Genomic DNA, 20,739 nt, shown 5'->3' on the forward strand with positions numbered 1-20,739 from the left:
GGCTTGCCGCCACATCGGGCTGTGTGTCATGCTGAGCTGCAAAGACCGATAGCTTAGTCAGACACACACTTAATAAACTGTATACACACCCATACATGTAAGACATTTGTACTGTGGATGTCGCATCCAAAAGTAAAAAAAATCCTCCAGTTTCCAGCCCTTTAAATGATCATTAATTCAATATAATGATTCAATTACCACCGGTTGAGCTACATTTATTCTTGTAAAAAATGCCTTTTACTCAGATGTGCTGCTTAGATGTGTTAGTACAAACAGTTCTAGGTGTTTTTTTTTAATTCATTTTCAGGAACTGTTTTATGTTTACGTGTTGTTTAACTGAGCTTTTTAAGCCGCTCCATCCCAACCATCCCCTCAAGCTGGGAGAGTTTCTACCGTGATGCAGGAGCCAAACATTCCTGTAAAAAACACCAAACTTTTCTCAGGTTTACTGTGATTTATCTGCTACTTTTCATCCATTCATGCACCAATGAGATGATACATTTGGGCTTTATGTTCGCCATCAACCAGTCAGCTGTTGATCAAGTCCAGAACATCAAATACAGCAAATATTCTGGATGTATGATATGTATGTTGCTTTTTATTATGTGTAGACATACAGACACATGCAGTATTGTTGCAAAAGCAGCCAGAAAGAAACCTAGTCTGCCTTTCTCAATGAAATGTAAACAAAAACAGTTTCTTAACTCTCCCATAGTTTTTCTGCTGCAGGGTTTCCAACAAAAACCTCCTGCTGTGAGGAACATATGTAAACAGCAGCTAGAGGATAATTCTCAATCAGAAAATGTGAGTTGAGACTAAATCTGAATAAGTCATATAGGAGGTCAGATCAATCTCTGGGTCAGAGACATTACTGCTAGGTCAAGTGTTAATGCAATTGTTTGTGAGTTGTTGACCTCTCAGCAGCAGGTCTGAGACAGAAAGGTAATGTAGCATTCTGGACTTGTGTTCAATAACACAACCCACAGCACCCAGACCTATTATTCTCCTTCCTCCAGTGTCTGAATCCATACGGAAAAATCAATTCCTGGCAAGGTAGCCAACACTTCTCTCGATACTACTGACACACATTAGTGTGCGAATGCAGCAAAGACTTTACATGCACACAGTTTAACACATGCGCTAATAACGCTACATGCATGTGTGAGTTGGGGTTAGTCGGATTAACCCATCTTGTGTGGCGGTGGAGCAGGTGGGCCTCAGGGCTTACATGTAGTTTCATGTAGAATCGGGGAGGATTTGCAGTTATTCCCACCACCTGCTGAATTCAGGATGTCATCGACACGTTGGACAGTTTCTATTCTGTTCTGCAGTCGTTTAAAATGGAAATAGATGTTTTAAAGAAACTTTAAATGCAATGAGCTCTAATCCGTGTTCATCTCCAGCTTTTATGTTAGTAATCTGATTGTAGTTTATAATTCTCATTATTTGCAACAATAGATAGAAGTGAGATAAGAGTTAAAAGTCAGATTTGCGTCAGTGCATTTCCAGTACATTTTTTCGCAAACTAAAAGCGATATTTGCTAGGGATGCTATTGGCTCAATACCAAGTGTGTGTACTTGGTATTAATAAAAGTCTTCCAATATCATAACCAATACCACACTAGTCAAGCTAGCGCAGATGTGTTTGATGACATGCTTCAGACATGTTTTAGAAGAAATAAATGCCTTGAATGTTGAAATGTGATATTTTTTGTTACACTAAAAGCGAGATCTTTGTTTCCAAACCACACATTTATAGTTGTATTTATGTAAAATGTGCCAAATCAGAATAAAACTTGTTGAAATAGTTAAATCTGTTATGTTATTATGTTTGTATTGGTGAGGTAACTTCAGAAAGGATGGGTCATTTATTACAACCTGATGACATCTGACACAGTTATAACAGCAATAATAACCATAGTCACAATAATGTTCACATAAACAGATTTGGTATCGGCAGATATTCAAATTTCAGATATCGGTATCGGATTGCAACTCCCAAAAAGTAGATCGGTGCATACCTAATATTTGGTAGTTTCGACAAACAACCAATGCGATTTGTGGGTGTTTCCATTGAACAGTGTTTAGCGCATTAGCCTCATGTTTCGTAAAATCTCGTCACTAAGTGAGATTTTACGAAAATATCGGTTTGTGCAAGTAGGAACGTAGCGTTGATTTGGGGTTTTTCTACTTGCTGCGAAGAATTTGCTACGGATTTTCAAAGCTCTTTTACCACATTGTCTTTTCTAAAACTCTAAAATTCGCTGTTGTTTGTTCCGCATCGCGCCATCTTCACAGGAAATTAGCTGGTCATACCCCCTCTCTCCCGTCTTGTCCGACGACACATAAATGCGAAAAAAGTGTTTCCATTGTACTAGCTGTATTTCCATTATTCTATTTTATTCTTTAGTAATTTAGCAGACGCTTTTATCCAATGCGACGTACATATATACCCCAATAGGCACTTCAGGGGGAAACTTAGGGTTCAGTGTCTTGCCCATTGACCCTTCCATTACTTTTTTTGCAAACTACAAGTGATATTCATAAGTTTTGACTAACAACAATTGCAATTTGCGGGTGTTTCCATTGAACAGTATTTAGCGCATTCACCTCAAGTCTTGTAAAATCTCGTTAGATTTTACAAAAATTGTGGTTTATTCCAAGTAGGCACCACCCCCTGCGTCACGTCCAAGGACACGTAAATGCGGAAAAAGTGTTTCAATTACACTTTTGCTATATTTCTATATAAAACGAAATGTCTGAAAAACCACCTCATGAGAGCTTGAAAACTTTTTAGCCATATTTAAGACTTTTTTTAAATGTAGGCATTTCCATTAGTATTATTTTATTGCGATATTTAGTTTTTGCGCAGTTCTAGGTGTAATGGAAACACCTGTTGCCTCGTCACACAACCTGCTTAGAAGCTGTGAACATGCAGTGTCTCATCTGAAGTCATTATCCAAGTTAACTTCGTTTTTGTTGTTGCTTTATGCCATTTGAACCATACTGCAGCTTGAAGTGTTTGTTGTGGTGTTGTCATAGGAGATAAATGTCTTACCTGCATCTGGTCTTAATCATATGTAGATAAAGACCGCTCTGAATCTACTTCTGGTACATGTTATGTCTACTCTCTTTTGAGATCATTGAGTCGTTGAGCAACCACCGCCCACTTTCTGACAAACAAACATTTGAAGCTGATTTTCCAATGCATTTTTCACCATCTGTATAAACTATGTTAATACTGTTTTTGTTCTATATACTGTGATACTTTTTTTGTCCTTATTGTACAGGTCCTTGTTGCTTTGTGCTTTATCTTTATCAGATTACGTGCCAGTCAGTCAGATTTTATCACAAGGGGCATCTTAAAGCTGTGGGTAGTGTAAACACCCCATTGCTTCCTGTATCAGTAAGGTAACCGTGTCTTTCCACCTACAGTGTATTGCAAAGAAGTGTATGTGTGATCACAGGACCACCGAATGTGTCACATCTGACCATATAAAGCAGATAGGACACCATCAGTCCTAGTGATTAGGTAAAGAACATGATGAGTCAGTCTAGTGGCAAAAATGACTACTTTTACTCACGGAGCAACCTTTTGTTAAACTTATTCTCAGTTGCTGGTAAATTACTGTACTGGATTATTGTCTCAAAATATAGATTAAAGCTCTTTAATAAGCTTTACTTTCTACTTGGAGGTCAGTGAAGATGTTAGCGTGGAGTTTGCATGGAGGTTTCCTCTCATAATGTCCCTTCTATACCGAGAGCACCTAAACAAACACCTCTGATACCCCTAACTCACACTTACTTTGCACTTCTTAGCATATTCTGCCTGCACACTGGCCTTTAAATAGATTTAGTGCTTAACGCTGAGGATTTACTGTACTGAGGCTGAAATGTTGTGAAGTCACTTTGAATGTCTTAAAACTTGAGAAGTTTCCAGGTACTTGCTAGATATCTACAAAATATCTGGTATTCATGACACTTGAATGTGGTACATAAATCACTTAAAGCAGTAATACAGGGTTTATTTTCACCTTTTCATATATTCGTACACAAATACTCATATCACTAATACCTTGAATCTGTTCTGGTTAATGCTTTTGTCTGATATTATATGTTTGAAATTGTACTTGGAAGGCCCCTGCATGAACTTATCCCACTCAGTCTGGTGGGACTGTATCAGCCTTCCTGCCCCCACCCTCACTCATCATCAAAACACTTTACGTCCCACACTTTATTCATGTGTGGTTTGTATTCTCTTAGCAAATAGGCACTCTGGGAATGGTAGGAGATATATTCAGCTTCAAACGGGGCATATTGCCTGGAAGTGAAGTGATGGTGTTATTGTTCGGAAAGACAGTTTGTGCTGCGTACGATATATTCAGCTTTTTTTTTTTTTCGCTGTTGAGTGGGAGAGTGGTGGAGATGTACGAGAAAGGTCATGATTTAAACGTATGATGATCTGTTTCAGCGGGCTGCGACAGGAAGTCCATCCTCTCCTTTTTCTCATGCCCTCTTTTCTCACACGTTCCCCTTTCTGTGACTTTATGTGTATAAAGTTGTGTTTAAATGCTTTTTTTTAGAGGATGGTTAAACAAAAAACAGCAACCACCCACCTCACACAGCAAGACAAAGCTAAAACAGAAGGAAATCCAAGCATTTTTTATTTTCCAATATCAAAATCTGCTGATTTTACTTTTATAATGGTGGATTTTTTTTCTGCTTTAAAAGTTTTTATCCTTCCTGGAATGTATTATTCCCAGAGGTCCCATTCCTCCCAGTATAAGGCCTCAGAACCTGTAAGACTTTTCATACATGAACTAAATTTCACCCCTTGCTGGTTTACAAACCACGGCTGAGTTGTTGCATTTTAATAAGTAGTTTGCCTACATTTCCTATCCTGGAGGGGCTTACAGACCAAAATGCACCTTCCATTAAAAAAAAAAAGGGAGTTTTGTTTGAGGTTGTGGTTAAACGATAAAAGCTGTCTAATAGACCCAGAAAAATATTTAAATGGATATTTTAAGGTTTTTCAGACACCAAAACTTTGTTCGAGGGTCAGAAATGGATAGAAATGAGGCCAAACTAACACCCAGCTACTTTCCGCCTTTGCATAACATTCAGTCAATGTTTCCATTTTCTGCTTATCCAAGACGCCGACATTAACTCTGGTTGCTGCTTTTGAGAGGTTATATCTAAGTTCATACAAGATGAGCCGACACACAGGCGTAATCAACACCAGAATACTAGTTTTTTTCCCCAACATTTATCACTTTATTGAACTTTAAAGAGAATTATTTTTTGTATTAGTAGATCATGCCTGAATATCTGGACTATCCAACGTCAGGATATTTGAAGCATGTCTCTTGTTTTTAGGTCAACTTTGGTAAACACACTAATCTTTGTTTTAATCTTTTCTTTGCCACAGAGCAAGACAAGCAGCACTGGGAGAGACGGGCACATGAGCCATGAAAGGGTGGAGCTGAGGCTCAGCTGACCCCTCCCCATCCATCTCCTCCTTTCCCCTGTGCTCCAGTTGATCAGCACCATCCCCCCTTTTCCCTTCCCCTCCTGTCCCCTTCCTGCCCTTCTGTCACCCTGTTGGGCCTCACCCTTGGTTCCTCTCCTCCTCCTCCATACTCCAGTCAGCAGTGCCCAATGTATTCCCCGGAGCAGGAAAACATCTCCACCACCGCCTCCACCAAAGTGCCAGTGAAGTATGGAGAGCTCATTGTGCTGGGGTAGGCAACACCACGGCAACCCATCGCTACACTCAGAGAATACAGAGTGACTTATTTGCTCTGTGGTTTGCAGCAGTAAATATGCAAATACACACTGAAGAGTCACAATCACCATCTGCCTGTATTAATAATACTGATCAGGTAGTACGAGCTGCAGGCAGGCGTGCTCCAATTTACATCAATTGCTTCGTAATGATCTGATCAGTGTCGTGCTAATCTAGAGATGCAACTCATGTACTGTTATAGTCCCATAAACATGTAGATTATTTCCATGTTGCAGGATAAATGAATATGTTTCCTGTTTTACATCAGAGTTTTTTATACTCCTAATGGGAAAAAAAGGTGTTTTTTGTGACATTTTGTTGACCATAGAGATAATTAGGTTATTTCATGCTGTAATGTTTCATCACTATTGTTTTATTTTAATTTATATACTTATTTTTTATGTTTTTAAAAGATTTGGACCATTTTCTTGTCCACTTTGTTTGGTACTTTTCATGTGAGTTTGATGTTTTGGTCATAAGGGACTGTGTTGATAATGGCTGATAATGGCTTAATGGACACAGTTGTTGGTGGTATCACCCGCCATTCTCAAAGCATCAGTCTTCTAATGCTGCAACATTATGCGCCAGATAAGAGTTGTGCAAATGTGCCATTGCAAAGTAATGAATGCCTTGCCCTGCATAGATGCAGAAACCCATGAAAATTACAACAGATGGTCACATATTTCCAGAATTAAGCCAGTTTCTGCAGGATGGTCAGATACAATCACACAAACATGGTTTAGCTCAACTATTTTATCTTCACCTGACTTGTGATATAAATAATATCACTTTAAGAACCAAGTTTAAAACCAGGTCAGGATGTGCGCCATCACTAGGGGTGGGAAAATCACATTAAAAAAATCAAATATTGGGATTTTTTTTTTAAATTCTTTAAAATTTTTGTAAAAAAAAAAATAAAAAAAATTTCTTTTGTTAAAAAAATCTTTTTTTTTTTTTCAAATAAAATAAAAATAATCCATTATGAAATTTTAGTAATTTTTATTGTTTTTATTGATGTTTTTACTTGTCTTCTGGGGCGTTACAGCAGTCGAATGATGGTCTGGCTACTGTTTTGTTTTTTTACCCAATTGAAATCAAGAAACTGACGAGCAAAAAAAGTTTGTACATTTTTTTGTTTTTAATCTACAAAAATAAGCAATATCGAAGAATTGTGAGAATCGCAATTTAAATCGAATCGGCACCCCAAATCGAATCGGGACGAAAGCATATCGTCACACCCTTAGCTATCACCTCAGTCTCCATAAGTTTAAATAACACTTGAAGATGACACTGGATTTATTGCCAGATGTTTTTGGTTGAGTTGCTCCAGGGGTCGCTAAATATTGTTAAATCGGCAACTAATGATTAAAACATCAGCAATGTGAGGGTCTACTTCTGACATTTGCTGCTTTGCAAACGGCACAAAGGCAAGATCATTTAAATTCTACTGACTTTTTGTCTCCGTTTTTGGGATTGTTTGGAGCTGAAAATCGTAATCAGAATTTGATGCGTTGCACGGCTCTAACACTGCATCTTGTATCTTGGCTTTATTGGATTGATATCTGGAAGTGACTCAGTGAGTCCTGGCAGCAGGCAGGAGGGAGGTGATGAAGTGTTGCGAGAAGGCCGCTAATTTTCCACTTTTAAGGTAGTTTGCTGACACATGAATTTATTGAACTAGGTGCGGTGCATTTGCGTAAATCAAGGCTTACGCACCTGAAGCACGTTCCGTAAAGCAGGGGTGTGAAACTCCGGTCCCCAAGGGTCGGTATCCAGCAGGTTTTTGTTGTGCCCCTGAACCAACACACGTGATTCAAATCAAATGGATCCAACAGCTTCTTATCGACCTATTCAATCATTTTGATCAAGTGAGCATGGAGACAACAGAAGCCTGATGGATACCTGCCCTCGAGGACAGGAGTTTGACACCTGTGCCTTAAAGCTACAGCATTCTGCAGGTTGACTGAAGTAGTGATACTCAGTAAAAAGCTTAATTTACTTTTAATGACTCTGGTAGATAACCTCAAACCCCCTGAAATATACAGATTTTGAACGTTTTGTTTAAATTCTACACTGCTTTGCATTGTTCTGTTTGCAAAACATGGACGGTTACATTGGAAGAGATCATTTCTTCAGAACAAAGGAAGGAATGATTGCAGTAAAACAAACAAAAGCATGACCAAGTGCCCCAAAGGAATAAATACAATTCGATTAAGGAGGCCTTTTGATGGCTCTGCTATCCCACAGATATCTTCTAAACAAAACAAGTGAGGCCAAGTAGAAAGCTTGAGAACAAAAAAATGTGTTTCCAGGAAGCTACATAAACACTGGTGATATTTTTGTCCCGTTGCAGAGGGTCGTGCACTTTGATAGAGCGGAGAGTTGTTTCATTAGGACGTTAACCACAGTGCCAGATGAGATCAGCTTGGGTTGGCAGCAGCAGCTGATATTGTCTCAGACTCCTTGTCTTCCTTTTATATTTTAAAAAAAGGAAAAGAAAAAAAAAAAGGCTCTCCTCCTCGACCTCGATTCTGCATCTTCAGCATGGAAGAAAACACATCTACATCTGTCAGCTCACAAGCCCACAGTTTCTCGAATAACAACCGACAGTGACAGACTTCCTCTATCAGTCTGGCTCCTGTTTATTCCCAAAGGGCTCTTCCCATCTACTCTCATACCAGCCTATTCCACGAAGGAATGCAGAGAAAGACTCCTTACAGGCACACACGCTTTTCATGTCTCGCGCCGTTGAAGTCGCAGCTGACTCACAGCTTGTTGTTCTGAGTTGCACTGGAGCGATATTGTCAGGGAGATGACCGTGGAAATTTTCCCTAGTGGAAAAAACACTTGAAGCAGTAAACGCAAGTCCATGGATTTACAAGGGAGAACCCGAGTTTTCCGTTTGCTGCGCTTTTTCCGCTCGTAGCTTTTGATTGTAGGCCAGGCCAGCCTTATTACCAGGTCGATCGGGGCCCTTTTTGCTCCGTGACTGGAGACTGAGCTACATGTAACTCTGATCTTTAAGGGTTTAAAGGGTTCGCTGAAGCCGTGAGAGTTCAACTGACCCTTACCTGTGTACTTTGACCTCCAACAGGAAAGGGAATACATGTCTGTGGTCACTTTGCAAGACAACCCGTTTGCTTCCATTAACCTGTTCTGTCTGTAATACAAAGCCTTCTTAAGAGATGGAAACAACTTTATTACCTGACACAGACACCAGAAGATCAGTGGAATCAGTGATATTTGTTGTTTGTACATGAATAAGTTTACTTATGTAGAACTTCTCATAGCTAAAATGTAAAAACGTAACATTGGACCTCTTAAAATGCAACTTATTAAGAGTTGCCAAGTAAATTTGTAAACAGCAAACTCGCAGCAAACACATAACACAGAATGATCCTTTTAGAAACGTGTAAAATAGATTTTTGCTTGCACACATATTTACTGGCCTGTAATCTTCCTCCAGGTCTCTGCAAGCACGTCTGTTGATCAGCAGAAACAGCCCACATACAACATTGCATGTGTCTGCATCCTTGCCCACACTAGCACAGTACAAACAGCACATGCACCCACTCATAAAAACATTACTTTATAGCGAGAAACATCCGTTGCGCTCATCCAAATTACTGTAAGAAAAGAAAGGCACAGACCAGAACTTTGGTGAGCTGACATAAGCTAGTATGAGTGCTGAACATTAACACTGTTGTCATGGTATCTTTTCACAAACCTGGATCATTTAGATTATTTATGGTTTGTTTTGGTTGGTCTTGCTGTAGTAAAATCACCCCATTTGCTTGTTTTTTAATACTTTTCTGATCAAGAACAACCTCACAAACACTAATGGAGTATTTTTATTTTTATTTTTATTATTGGTTTTTACTTACTGTTTATTTAGTTTGTTTTATTGTTTTAATTCCGTATTCCTTGTATGACCTCTTGTTTTATTGTGTTATTTATTTGCATTTTAACTGTTTTATTCTGTTTTTATTTTGGCCGATAGTGTACAGCACTTTGTTTCAACTCTGGTTGTTTTAAAGGGCTTTATAAATAAAGTTGAGTTAAGTAAAACATAATTCCACTTCAAGCTGTGACAGATGATCTCTAACAGTTCAGTACTGCCATGCAGGTTTTCTTTTTTATTATTATTATTATTTAGACAGATGTGACATGTAAGTCACCCCAAACCCACCTCTACCTGCCTGCATGCAATCTGTCTACATTTTTTATCTAGGTGAGATTAATCTTCTCACATTCCCAGTTTAATTACAGAGTACTGCCATAAATTCACATGTTGATGTCGAGATTATATGATAAAACTATTTGGCATTGAGACAAATGTCACATTTGTTCTTTATGAATTATATCTATAAAAATAACCCCCCACATATCAGACTCTGCCTTCAGTTTAATAACCTTGTAATCCACATGTGAACAAACACAACAGGTGACTCAGACATCAACTGTAACTTCCTAGATAACCTACCTTTATTTTATTTGTTGAGGTACTTTATAGGTGGTTGCTTGTTGCTACATACTGGACTTCAGTTTGTGTTTACAGGAAATATACGTGTTATTTTTTAATTGTGGGGAATCAATACGTTTCTGCACATTTACACTAACTCCTCCCAAACTCTCGTTTCAACCAGCTCACTGCATGAGAAGCCCGTATAAGCACACACTCATAAACACACACTAGCTTGTTGCTAACCTCTGGCCTTTCCACTTTCATTTTGGGAATATTTGGATACATGTATGTGCACGCACGCTTCCCCCTTGGGAATCGAGTTTTGAACTCTTTGAGCTCTCTCCAGCAGACTGCCCTGCCCTCTGTCTGGATACGGGCTAAACTTCACCATAGTTACGCTCTTGCCATGGTTACTCTGCCCAAACATTGCTGCAACTGTGTCCTCTCACCATGGTTACGTACAAACCCTCCCAGCGTTGTCTGATCCCAGCGGCTCCGCTCTCACAGAGAAGCATTTAGCTGTCGCTTAGGCGTCCTGACGGCATGCCTGCGTCGTCTTTACTGGACTCTGTAGAGAGGGTGGGTTTGTTCCGAGAGCCTGATTGGTCGAAGGCATGCTTCAGCTGGACGGAGGTTTTACACAGCATGAGTAGAACTCCTGTGCTGGTACATTTCTATCAGTCACAGACATTACATGACTGTTTCTTCAATGTTGTTGCTGTAAAGTTTAGTATCCATCAGTCCAAATTCAGGCTGTGTTGAAAGATTTTTTGGAAGTTTAGAATCATTATGCAATCATGCAGTACTGGAAGTTAATTTAAGTCATGCATTATTTAATTTAATTTATTTTAATTCAATTTTCTTTTTAATTTACTTTTCTTTTTTTTGTTGTTGTTGTTTTTTACTTTTTTGAATATTTTATTGGATTCAAATAAAATCTGTCTTATTTAGTCTTTTTAACTATTTTATTGTCTTTATTTTATTGCTTTTAATGTTGATTTATTTTATTTTACCTCTCCAGCACTTTGGTTACTTTGAGATATGTGAAAGTACTCTACAAATAAAGTTTTGATTGATTATTTATTGATAAAATATTTATTTTAATCCCTTATTTATTTTTGTCTTAATTTAATTAAATGATTTATTTATCATTTAACTTGTATATAAACCCCTATTATTTCAGTAAAAAGCAATGGTAAAAAATAGTCCTGCCACCTATTAAAAGCTCAGCATTAGCATGACAGTGATAAATGTCTGGAAACACCAGCATTAGTCTCACTCTAGCTCAGGTTAGCTTCTCTCTGAATTATCACAGTGCTTTCATTTAGAGAAGTTAAAGATGTGGCTTCTGGATGTCATAACAGTGTTCAAGTAGCAAGCGGTGTTTATGCCTGTTGTGTGTTTATAAAGCTGCAGCCGTGCTTGCAGGAATATGGCTTCACACCGTTGAAGGCGCATCTGAAACTTTCACGTACAACCAACAATAAAACATCTGTAAAGTCAGAAAGAGGTTCAGTGTGCTCCACTAGATGGAACATGTCAGGAGAAGGCGATGATGAATGTTTTCTGAATGTTTTCATACTTTAGGATCTTAAGTAAGACACACTCTTTCAGACTTGCACACGCTCAGAGAGACACAACAGCGCAGTCAGAGCCACAGAGACTCCATTCTGTCGAAGGAAACGCCTCTGTTTATTCTCCCTTCCTCAGTTGTGTATCAGACTAAATGAGTCTCTGTGTGTGTTTATTTTCTCAGCCTTTCTGGGGTCATGTTTAGAGGCCTTTTGTTGTTCGTGTGGACACGATGTGCTTTTGTTAAACAGTATGTATAGTAAGTATAGGCTGCAGTGTGTTAATGTGTGTGTGTGTGTGTGTGCTAGTAGACTTCAAGAGTACATCGAAAAGCCTGAAGCATTTTCCACAATGACTGTTTTTCCAGTGTATTATGCAACTAAGTAGACAATAAGGCCCTATTGTTCTGTGTTTGCCTGTGTGTTTGTTTGTGTGCGCACGCACGTGTGTATGTGCAGGTACAATGGCTCTCTGCCCAACGGGGACCGAGGCCGCCGTAAAAGCCGCTTTGCACTCTGTAAGAGACCGAAGGCAAATGGGGTGAAACCCAGCACAGTTCACGTTGCCTGCTCTCCACAAGCAGCCAAGGTAAAAACACACACACACACACACACACACACACACACACACACTTGTATTGTTCAAAACCCATCAAATCCTCATCCACAGCTGATTCCAGCCTCTTCTTCTTGAAAATTTAGTGGTACTTTGCATTTTGCTGTAGTTTTGTGGACCTATTGTAGCTTTATAAATACAGTTCTAAAACATCTAATAATAAACAATAACACTTGGCGGTTTGAAAAAGGAAACAGCATTATTCACTCATTCTCTTTAGACCAGTTTGAGTTTGTTTCTCTGACAACATCAAATAAAACGGACCCAGTTTTAGTGGGTTTGGCTGCTCTGCCAGAAGCTCTCATGAAAGCCTGTGTTCTGCGCTGCGATACTGCAGTCCAGCACACAATGAATCACGCAGACGCCTCATCAACAGGACGGGAAAAAGCTCAGCTAAGCTTCCCTGAGTTTGCAGAAAAATTAAAACAAGCAGGTACAAGGCTTTGTGGAGGTTTTTTGAAGAAGGCTTTTTACGCAGCATTTAACTGGAACATGCTGACAGTTTTATAGTAGAAACAAATGTGAGCGGTCCACTGGAAGGTAACCGAGCATTTTCTAGCAAAAACCCTGGGAAGCACATATTCATGTGTTTCCATCATCAGTAACAAGAGTCCAGAGAAATCCTGTGAAACCTGTTTAATGGTCAGAGAGCTGTAGGGTTGAACATCTGCACCCGATGTGCTGTCTGTGGACACACTTTTACAACCTTTCTCGCACACACACTCAAGCTTTAACCTATAGGAAGTTAAAGAATCTGGAGGAGTAATCGTCCTTTTTCTGTGGTGTGGGTGGTCTGTAGTTGCTGAAAATTCAGTTAGCGATGGCGTAGTTGAATATCTCGCCCACCCCAGCCGCCTTGTGTGCATCTATTGTCCTCAATAAGGATCAGTGAGCAGATGTCAGAGCAGTTTTTTCCATTAAAACATGATTATCCTGAGTCTGGTTTGATTTCAGAGCCTCTGTTGACCTTTTCTTCTTCTGTCTCACAGGCCATAAGCAACAAAGACCAGCACAGCATCTCTTACACTCTGTCCCGAGCCCAGACGGTGGTGGTGGAGTACACCCATGACAGCAATACAGACATGTTCCAGGTACCAATCCCCTCTTTTTATCACCCAGCCTGGAGTTTTACAGCTGATTAACAATCCTTATTTTTCCACTTTACAGTTCTGCTTGTATTTACTGGTTAAACTGGGGTTGGACTCTCAGTGTGTTTTTGCAGAAGGTTTAAAATGTGAGACTGAAACGTCAAGATGTAAGACGCTGTGTGGGAACATGGACAGATGCACGGAGCGCCGTGTTTTCTGTTGTGCTTTAACCTGCCGATCACCTCAGTCAGCAACTTTAAACTCACTTCACCTTCATCTAAAAATAATAATTCAAGCTTCAAACAAATAATCACGTGATAAATTGTGCTTTTCATCAACAAAGTAATTAAATAATTGCTGTATTTTAACTGGGTATGCTCCATACTAAGCGTGTTCCGTACTTGGTATTAATAAAAGTGTACCAATACCACACTAGTCAAGCCAGCACAGATGTGTTTGATGACATGCTTCGGACGTGTTTTAAAAGAAATAAATGCCTTGAATGTTAAAATGTGACATTTTTTGTTACACTAAAAGTGAGATCTTTGTTTCAAAACCACACATTTATAGCTGTATTTAGGTAAAATGTGCCAAATCAGAATAAAACTTGTTGAAATTGTTAGATCTGTAATGTTATTATATTTGTATTGGTGAGGTAACTTCAGATAGGATGGGTCATTTATTACAACCTGATGAAACCTTACACAGTTTTAACAGCAATAATAACCATAGTCACAATAATGTTCACATAAACAGATCTGGTGTCTGCCGATATTTAGATTTCAGATATCGGTATCGGATCGGAGCTCCCTAAAAGTGGATCGGTGCATACCTAATATTAACAAATGTAAACAAGCATGGAAGCCATTGTAGATCAAGTTGCGGCCTGCATAAAAGTTGACAAGATGAACGGTGAGCTCTGTGACGGGCCGAGCAGTGAAGCAGTCAGGCACAAGTTGAAAGTAAAAAAAAAAATAGGGTTTTTATTTTGACCCCAAAAAAAGAAAAAGTTGTTTTAACACAAATGAATAAATCAGGCCTATAAAAGAGGTCAACTTAACAAAACTATAATCAAAGAATTTGTAACAGAAGTAACTCAAACAAAATGAGCGCATCGTTTTGGGATTCCCAGTAAAGGGAATGTGAGAAGTTGCTTTAAATAAATATCAGGTGATTGAGTTTATAAGATGCCACATGTCACAAACGAAAACGTTTCAGGTTTAAACAATTTTAGGATGAAAATGAATGTTTCTTTGGAATCATGCAGCTTTAAATCTCTTCCAAATCATGGTTCAATATGTGAAAATTATCTGATAAAGTGAAGCAGAACAAAACTAGAGAGGAACCCCTTATTTACATCCCAGACCCCCCAAATTATAAAGCACCAACATCTAACGTCTTACATGAGCTTGATCATCAGATGGCATCGCAAATATTCCAATTTTTATTTCCAAGCTCCTAAAACTGCTTACTAGTTGTTTTTTCACCTCAGATACAGTCGATGGAACAACCACAGTCCTCGAGCTGCAAGATATCAAGCTTAAGTAGAGTTTTTTTCTTAGTGTTTGCTCGTTTTTTTACAGTAATCATTCATCATGATCGCTTAGTCCGATTGAAGGTCACAGGGAAGCTGGAGCCTGGAGAGGCAGGTACATCACAGTGCCAACACTGCAAAAATTCAGCCTTAAAAAACAAGAATAAAAATACAAAAATTAGGTAAATGTTGCTTAAAATAAGATAAATTATCTGCCAACAGAACAAGAAAATTTGGCTTGTCAAGACTTCCCAAAACGAGTCAAAATCCTCTTAAAACAAGAGGAATTCTCCGGCATAAAAACTAAGAATTATCTTAAATTTAAAAAAAACAAGCATATGTGGGATCAATTCAAGAATTTTGATTTTACTTAGATTTCAGTTTTTGCAGTGAACGCACACAGATAGACAATCACTCACTACTTAGGAGAATTTAGTGACCAATTGACCTAACTGTCTTAAGCTGGAGAACACACACACACACACACACACACACACACACACCCATGAAGCTCAACTCAGCAACCTTCTTGCTGTGTGGCCACTATACTAACCACCACAGCCCAGTTTTTACAGTAATTACATTAAAAACACACAAACATGCCTTTTAAAAGTCAGCCAAAGGACTGTGTTGCATGGATGTGCTTGCAGATCCAGATTATTTTATTTATAAAGGGAAAAAAATCGCACATTAAGGCAAATAAGATAACTGGGGTTGCACAAATGTAAATGTGCAACACATTCAGCTTTGCAGCTAATTTGCATCTGATTGTAACACTACATAACAAGGTACAGACAACTGAAGTCAAAGTGAAAACCAGTCAGTAAATAATTTTATAAAGACTTGAATTAATCATCTCATCCGTAAGGTTGTAAATGTCTGATATCGATACACTTCTGCTCAAAGGTCGCTTCCCTAAAAAACATCCCAAATACAGGAAAGCAAGAAGAAACAAGGACAAAAGTGTCAATCAGCTGTTACTAAACAGAGGAGTGTGTTATAACACACTCTGAGACATTGATCACTGAGAGGAATGTCATGGGAAAAAGTCTTTCACTTCTAATTTATAGGAATATTCTGTCGCAATAAGTCAATCAGTCGCACGATAAGAAAAAATGTGCGCAATAAGTTTGCCAGACGCAATAATTTCCATTTGTCTTTCTTTTTTTTTTTTTCTTGCTCACTCCAAGCAAGCGCTGCATTTGTTTTCAGACAATATTAACTAAACAAGGCAACACAACAAGCTTCCATTTGCACTTAAAACACAACTATAAACTGCAGTTTTCCCAGCTGGGAAAACATGAACAATCTGCCTGGATGAATATTCATGTTACAAACAGCTATTGCACAAATTTACAATGACATGAAAAATGACATACTGGAGGTGATTTCAGACATTCAATTTTAGCATTCCACCTCTGGTCAAGTCCAAACATGTCCCCTTATATGAGCTTTACCATAAACTATGTAACTGTGTTACATGGTGTTTGGAGACCGTATGTTCCAGATAACCAAAGTGCCAAAACCCCAGGAGAAATCCTGATCTGTTTCAGCAGACCGGGGACTGGATGAGCTAGTCTGCACATTGAGCGAAATGATCTTTAGAATTTAAAGTATGTTGATCTTTGAAAGGGTGCAGTTGTATTATTATGGCTTCATTGTTATTTTAGTTGAAAATGGTCTCAAAATGACAACAATAACGCAATAATATCGTCTATCGCAATAATTTCTGAGACAATTAACTGCATGGCAAAATTGTTTACCATGACAGGCCTAATATTCTGCATAATCTGGGTTTAAACGTGTTCACATAAAGGTTTTTAGCCAGACGTGGACAGGACTTGCTGGACTATTATTCAGACAGTATTTTTCTAGTCGTGGAGTTCTTAGCTCAGCTGACATTAACGCTGTGGGAGGAAGTGTTGATGCAGGTCTCTGTCGGGGGCAGAAAAAGTACCTGTTATTATAGCTGAGAACTTCAAGGTTAATGTACAGATAGGAATACATGCGAACAAACTTTGCCGCTTCTTATTTTACTTTTGCTTGCTTCACATTTATATGTTTATTATTTAAACATTTTTCTCTGCGTGTGTTCTTATTCCCACCAGCTTCCTCAGAGAGAGCAGATTACGAGCATCATTTCTCACTAATCTTTCCTCGTCTCGCCTCCAGATCGGCCGATCCACAGAGAGTCCCATAGACTTTGTCGTGACGGACACGGTGGCCGGCAGCCAGAGTAACGCAGACACTCAGTCGGTCCAGAGCACCATCTCTCGCTTCGCCTGCCGCATCATGTGCCAGCGCACACCGCCTTACACCGCTCGCATCTATGCTGCAGGCTTCGACTCCTCCAAGAACATCTTCCTGGGGGTGAGCGGTTCCATCTCAAGCCTCCTGTTCCATCTGACATTAGGAAAGCAGAGAAAGAAAGAAGAAATAAGAAAGTTAATATATTATATATCAGACATATTTAATTTGTTGTCAGAAGCAACCTTCCTGATTGGTGCAGACAGGAGAGGACTGCAGCTGATGTGCTGTTAAATGGCCTTTGTTGAAAACCATAGACTGTATACGAAAGATGGACAGAGCCTCCGTGGTTAGAAGTGAAGCATATGTGGAACTGCATAAAACTGCAGTTCCCCCTTCATCCACTAGGGACTGCAAAACAGAGCAAATCCCCATAGACTCCCATGTTAAAAAGACCAGCCGAAATAAACATGTTTACAGCCTGGTTCAAAAATCTATTTTAGGTTTAATAGGTCAGGTTTACCTTCATGACAACTGTGGGGGGTGTGAATTTTTTTCTAACTTGCCCGTTTAAAAGTAATTTAATCTTGAAATTTGGCGTGTTTAGGGGCGTGTCCTTTTGATTGACAGGTACCCGGTCCCCCGCTTCAAGTCAGAAGAATGTAGAACAACCGCGGTTTTAAGCCGGTTAACAGCGTGACTTAGCTTTAGTCCGCTAACCTCCGTTAGCTGGTTAGCTCCTGTTATCTCCAGGTTAGCTCGGTTAGCTCTTAACTACAGAAAGCTCGGAGATCATTCGATGTCAATTATCTGCCATGACACTCACAGCCCCCCTCTCAGCTCCGCCTCTTTGCCCATATTTATATTTTTCTGGCGAGACAACACGCATGCCCCTGCCAAGATGGCGATGGTAGAAACCGCCCACCAAGCTTCAATTCAGCTCTTCAGAAACCTACTGGTGACATCACGGAGGCTCCGCCCATCTTTTTATATACAGTCTATGGTGAAAACACAGAACTCGCGTGTCCGACGAAGAAACAAAAAGTAAAACTGAATAATTTATGTTGAAGTCTTGTTTTTCCAGCATATGTTTGAATATGTGACAAAGAAACCAGCAGCATACATGAATGTTCTTGATGCATGCGCACATGTGGCGCTCTGAGCTAAGCTGAATTTTCACCGTCCTCGTCACACATTTCAACGTCTCCATTCTCAACAGGAGAAAGCTGCAAAGTGGAAAACGCCTGATGGTCAGATGGATGGGCTGACCACCAACGGCGTGTTGGTGATGCATCCTCGCAACGGCTTCACGCAGGACTCCAAACCAGGCGTCTGGAGGGAGATCTCTGTCTGCGGCAACGTCTTCACCCTCAGAGAGACACGCTCAGCTCAGCAGCGAGGAAAGATGGTGAGAAAACATGGACCAGGAACCAAAATATTTTCTTCCTTCGGTGCAACATCGTCCACTCTGTTTACCGTTCAGCCGCTTCCTCCGTCTGTTTGGATCTGATCAGGGAGTTTACTGTCGGTTTTCAACGCTTTTTGCACTCATCAATGCTACGAGAGCCCTGTGATGGACTGGCGAGCTGTCCAGGTTGTACCCCGTCTTTTTCCCAACAACTGCGGGGATAGGCTCCAGCTTCCCGGCGAGCCTTCATCAGACTAAGCCGTTAGGATGATGAATGAATGAATGAATGAATGCTAAGAAGCAAACGTTAGGCTGAAACTTGCTGTAAGCAGACAGCAGCAGTAGATGTAGTCACATTTATGTACTCTTTTATTTATTATTGATGCAGAGCAGATGTGTTTGTGTGAAAGTACTTTATAAACGGTGTCACAGTAACGTGAACATTTATCATAAAACAACGGATGTAGGATATTCCCCTTTTTAATTAATCCGTTTCTGTTCCCATCTCACTTTTTTCACACTCCTGCACCAGACTGAAGCTAGTTAAACATTAACACCACCAGGAGGTTACTAGGATGCCATCTCCATGGCAACAGTTTGTCTGTCAAAGCATGTGTGTAACAGGGCCTTGTAAGGGATCCTCCAGCTGACGTCACAGTCTCCCAGCCAATCCCAACAGCCCTACTGCCTCAGCAGCGTGGCCACATACGGTGTTTATCCGACTGGATTTAGGACGCTGGCAGTTTGTTTAACTCCGTCTGTCTTTTTCTCCTCCTCGGCAACATTTACATCATAGACAATAACTGCACCATCAGCATGTTGTAAAATTAATCCGTCTCTTTATCTGGTCTCCCACCTGTTCTCTCTGCAGCGCAGCACAAATTAACAGCTCTCCTATCTCCACCTGCTCTTTAGCATCCGCAGAGGACATAATCCTCTGCACACCGAACAGACCACTCATCGTGACGCGCAGAGACGGAACAAAATGAGCTTTAATTGTCAGACTGAAGACACACTTAAGAGCTTGTTGCTTATTGCCACTGAATGATGATGCTTTCCCAGATAATGTCTGATATTTCATTGTTTAGTAATGAAAAGAAAAGTGGATTAACTTCATACTTAGTGACATGAATTAACAATCTTTCCGTAGAAGAATCACAGGGTAACATTAGTCCAGTATTCTCTGCTTGTTTAGAGGCTCTTGGACACACGAGTCGGATTTGTGTGAACTGTTTATCATTTGTTTTGATGTAAACAGCTGGTACAAGTATTAACCTCACAGCTAACGAGCATGTCAATACAACTTCTGAAGAATATACAGTTGTGCTCATATGTATTCATAACCTTTCATTAAAGAAGGAAAAAAACAGCTGCCTGTAAAATAAGCTGAAGTTGACTAAAGTAATAATAAATAAAAATTTTATAAAAATCATGACATTATTTTCTAATTCTGGTTCAATAGAAATATTTTTTTTAAAAAGTAAACAAATAAGATAATTTATCAGTCATAAACTAATATTTAGTTGAACAATCTTTTAATGTTTCCGCTCCAGTCAGGTGTTTTCTGTTCCTCTCAGTCAGACTTCTGCACCTGTTGACAGGTATTTAGTCCCACTGTTCAACAGAAAAGTCTCTAATTTGTCCAGGACCAATTTGGTTTTTTTTTTCCTTCTTCAACTCAATTAATAAAAAAAAGTGTCTTTTATTACTAAATTATATTTTTGCAAATTTTTAGTTATTGTTCCTTTTTTAAGTCTCCAGTTATTTGAGTGACTGTTGTAAATTCAGCCTTTTCTTTAATGAAAGGGGATGAAGACATGAGCACAACTGTACATATTTCATTATTTAAAATGCTACAACTCACAAATACTAGTAAATTAGCAAGAAACTTGAGTTTTTTTCTCCTGCAAATTGGTGGTTCTGTTGGACGGATCATGGAAGAGTGATGGCCATTGTGTGAGTCAGTAAAGCAGGTAATATTCGCTAAGATTAGAACAGTCCTGCCTTGCATAAAAATAACTCATT

General features: G+C 39.4%; 1 protein-coding gene across 1 annotated transcript in view; it reads left to right on the top strand.

Moving 5' to 3' along the window:
* The window catches only part of peli1b (pellino E3 ubiquitin protein ligase 1b), a 49,549-nt gene that overhangs the window by 23,318 nt on the left and 5,492 nt on the right, over nt 1-20,739 (top strand). Inside the window, exons 2-6 of the mRNA XM_079248439.1 lie at nt 5,429-5,741; nt 12,281-12,410; nt 13,427-13,528; nt 17,232-17,429; nt 18,526-18,714. Of these exons, the coding sequence (XP_079104565.1) occupies nt 5,659-5,741; nt 12,281-12,410; nt 13,427-13,528; nt 17,232-17,429; nt 18,526-18,714 (702 nt within the window). The 5' untranslated portion in view covers nt 5,429-5,658. The remainder of the gene's footprint in view (nt 1-5,428; nt 5,742-12,280; nt 12,411-13,426; nt 13,529-17,231; nt 17,430-18,525; nt 18,715-20,739) is intronic.

This window comes from Telmatherina bonti, assembly GCF_933228915.1.
Source record: "Telmatherina bonti genome assembly, chromosome: 11".
Lineage (NCBI taxonomy): Eukaryota > Metazoa > Chordata > Actinopteri > Atheriniformes > Telmatherinidae > Telmatherina > Telmatherina bonti.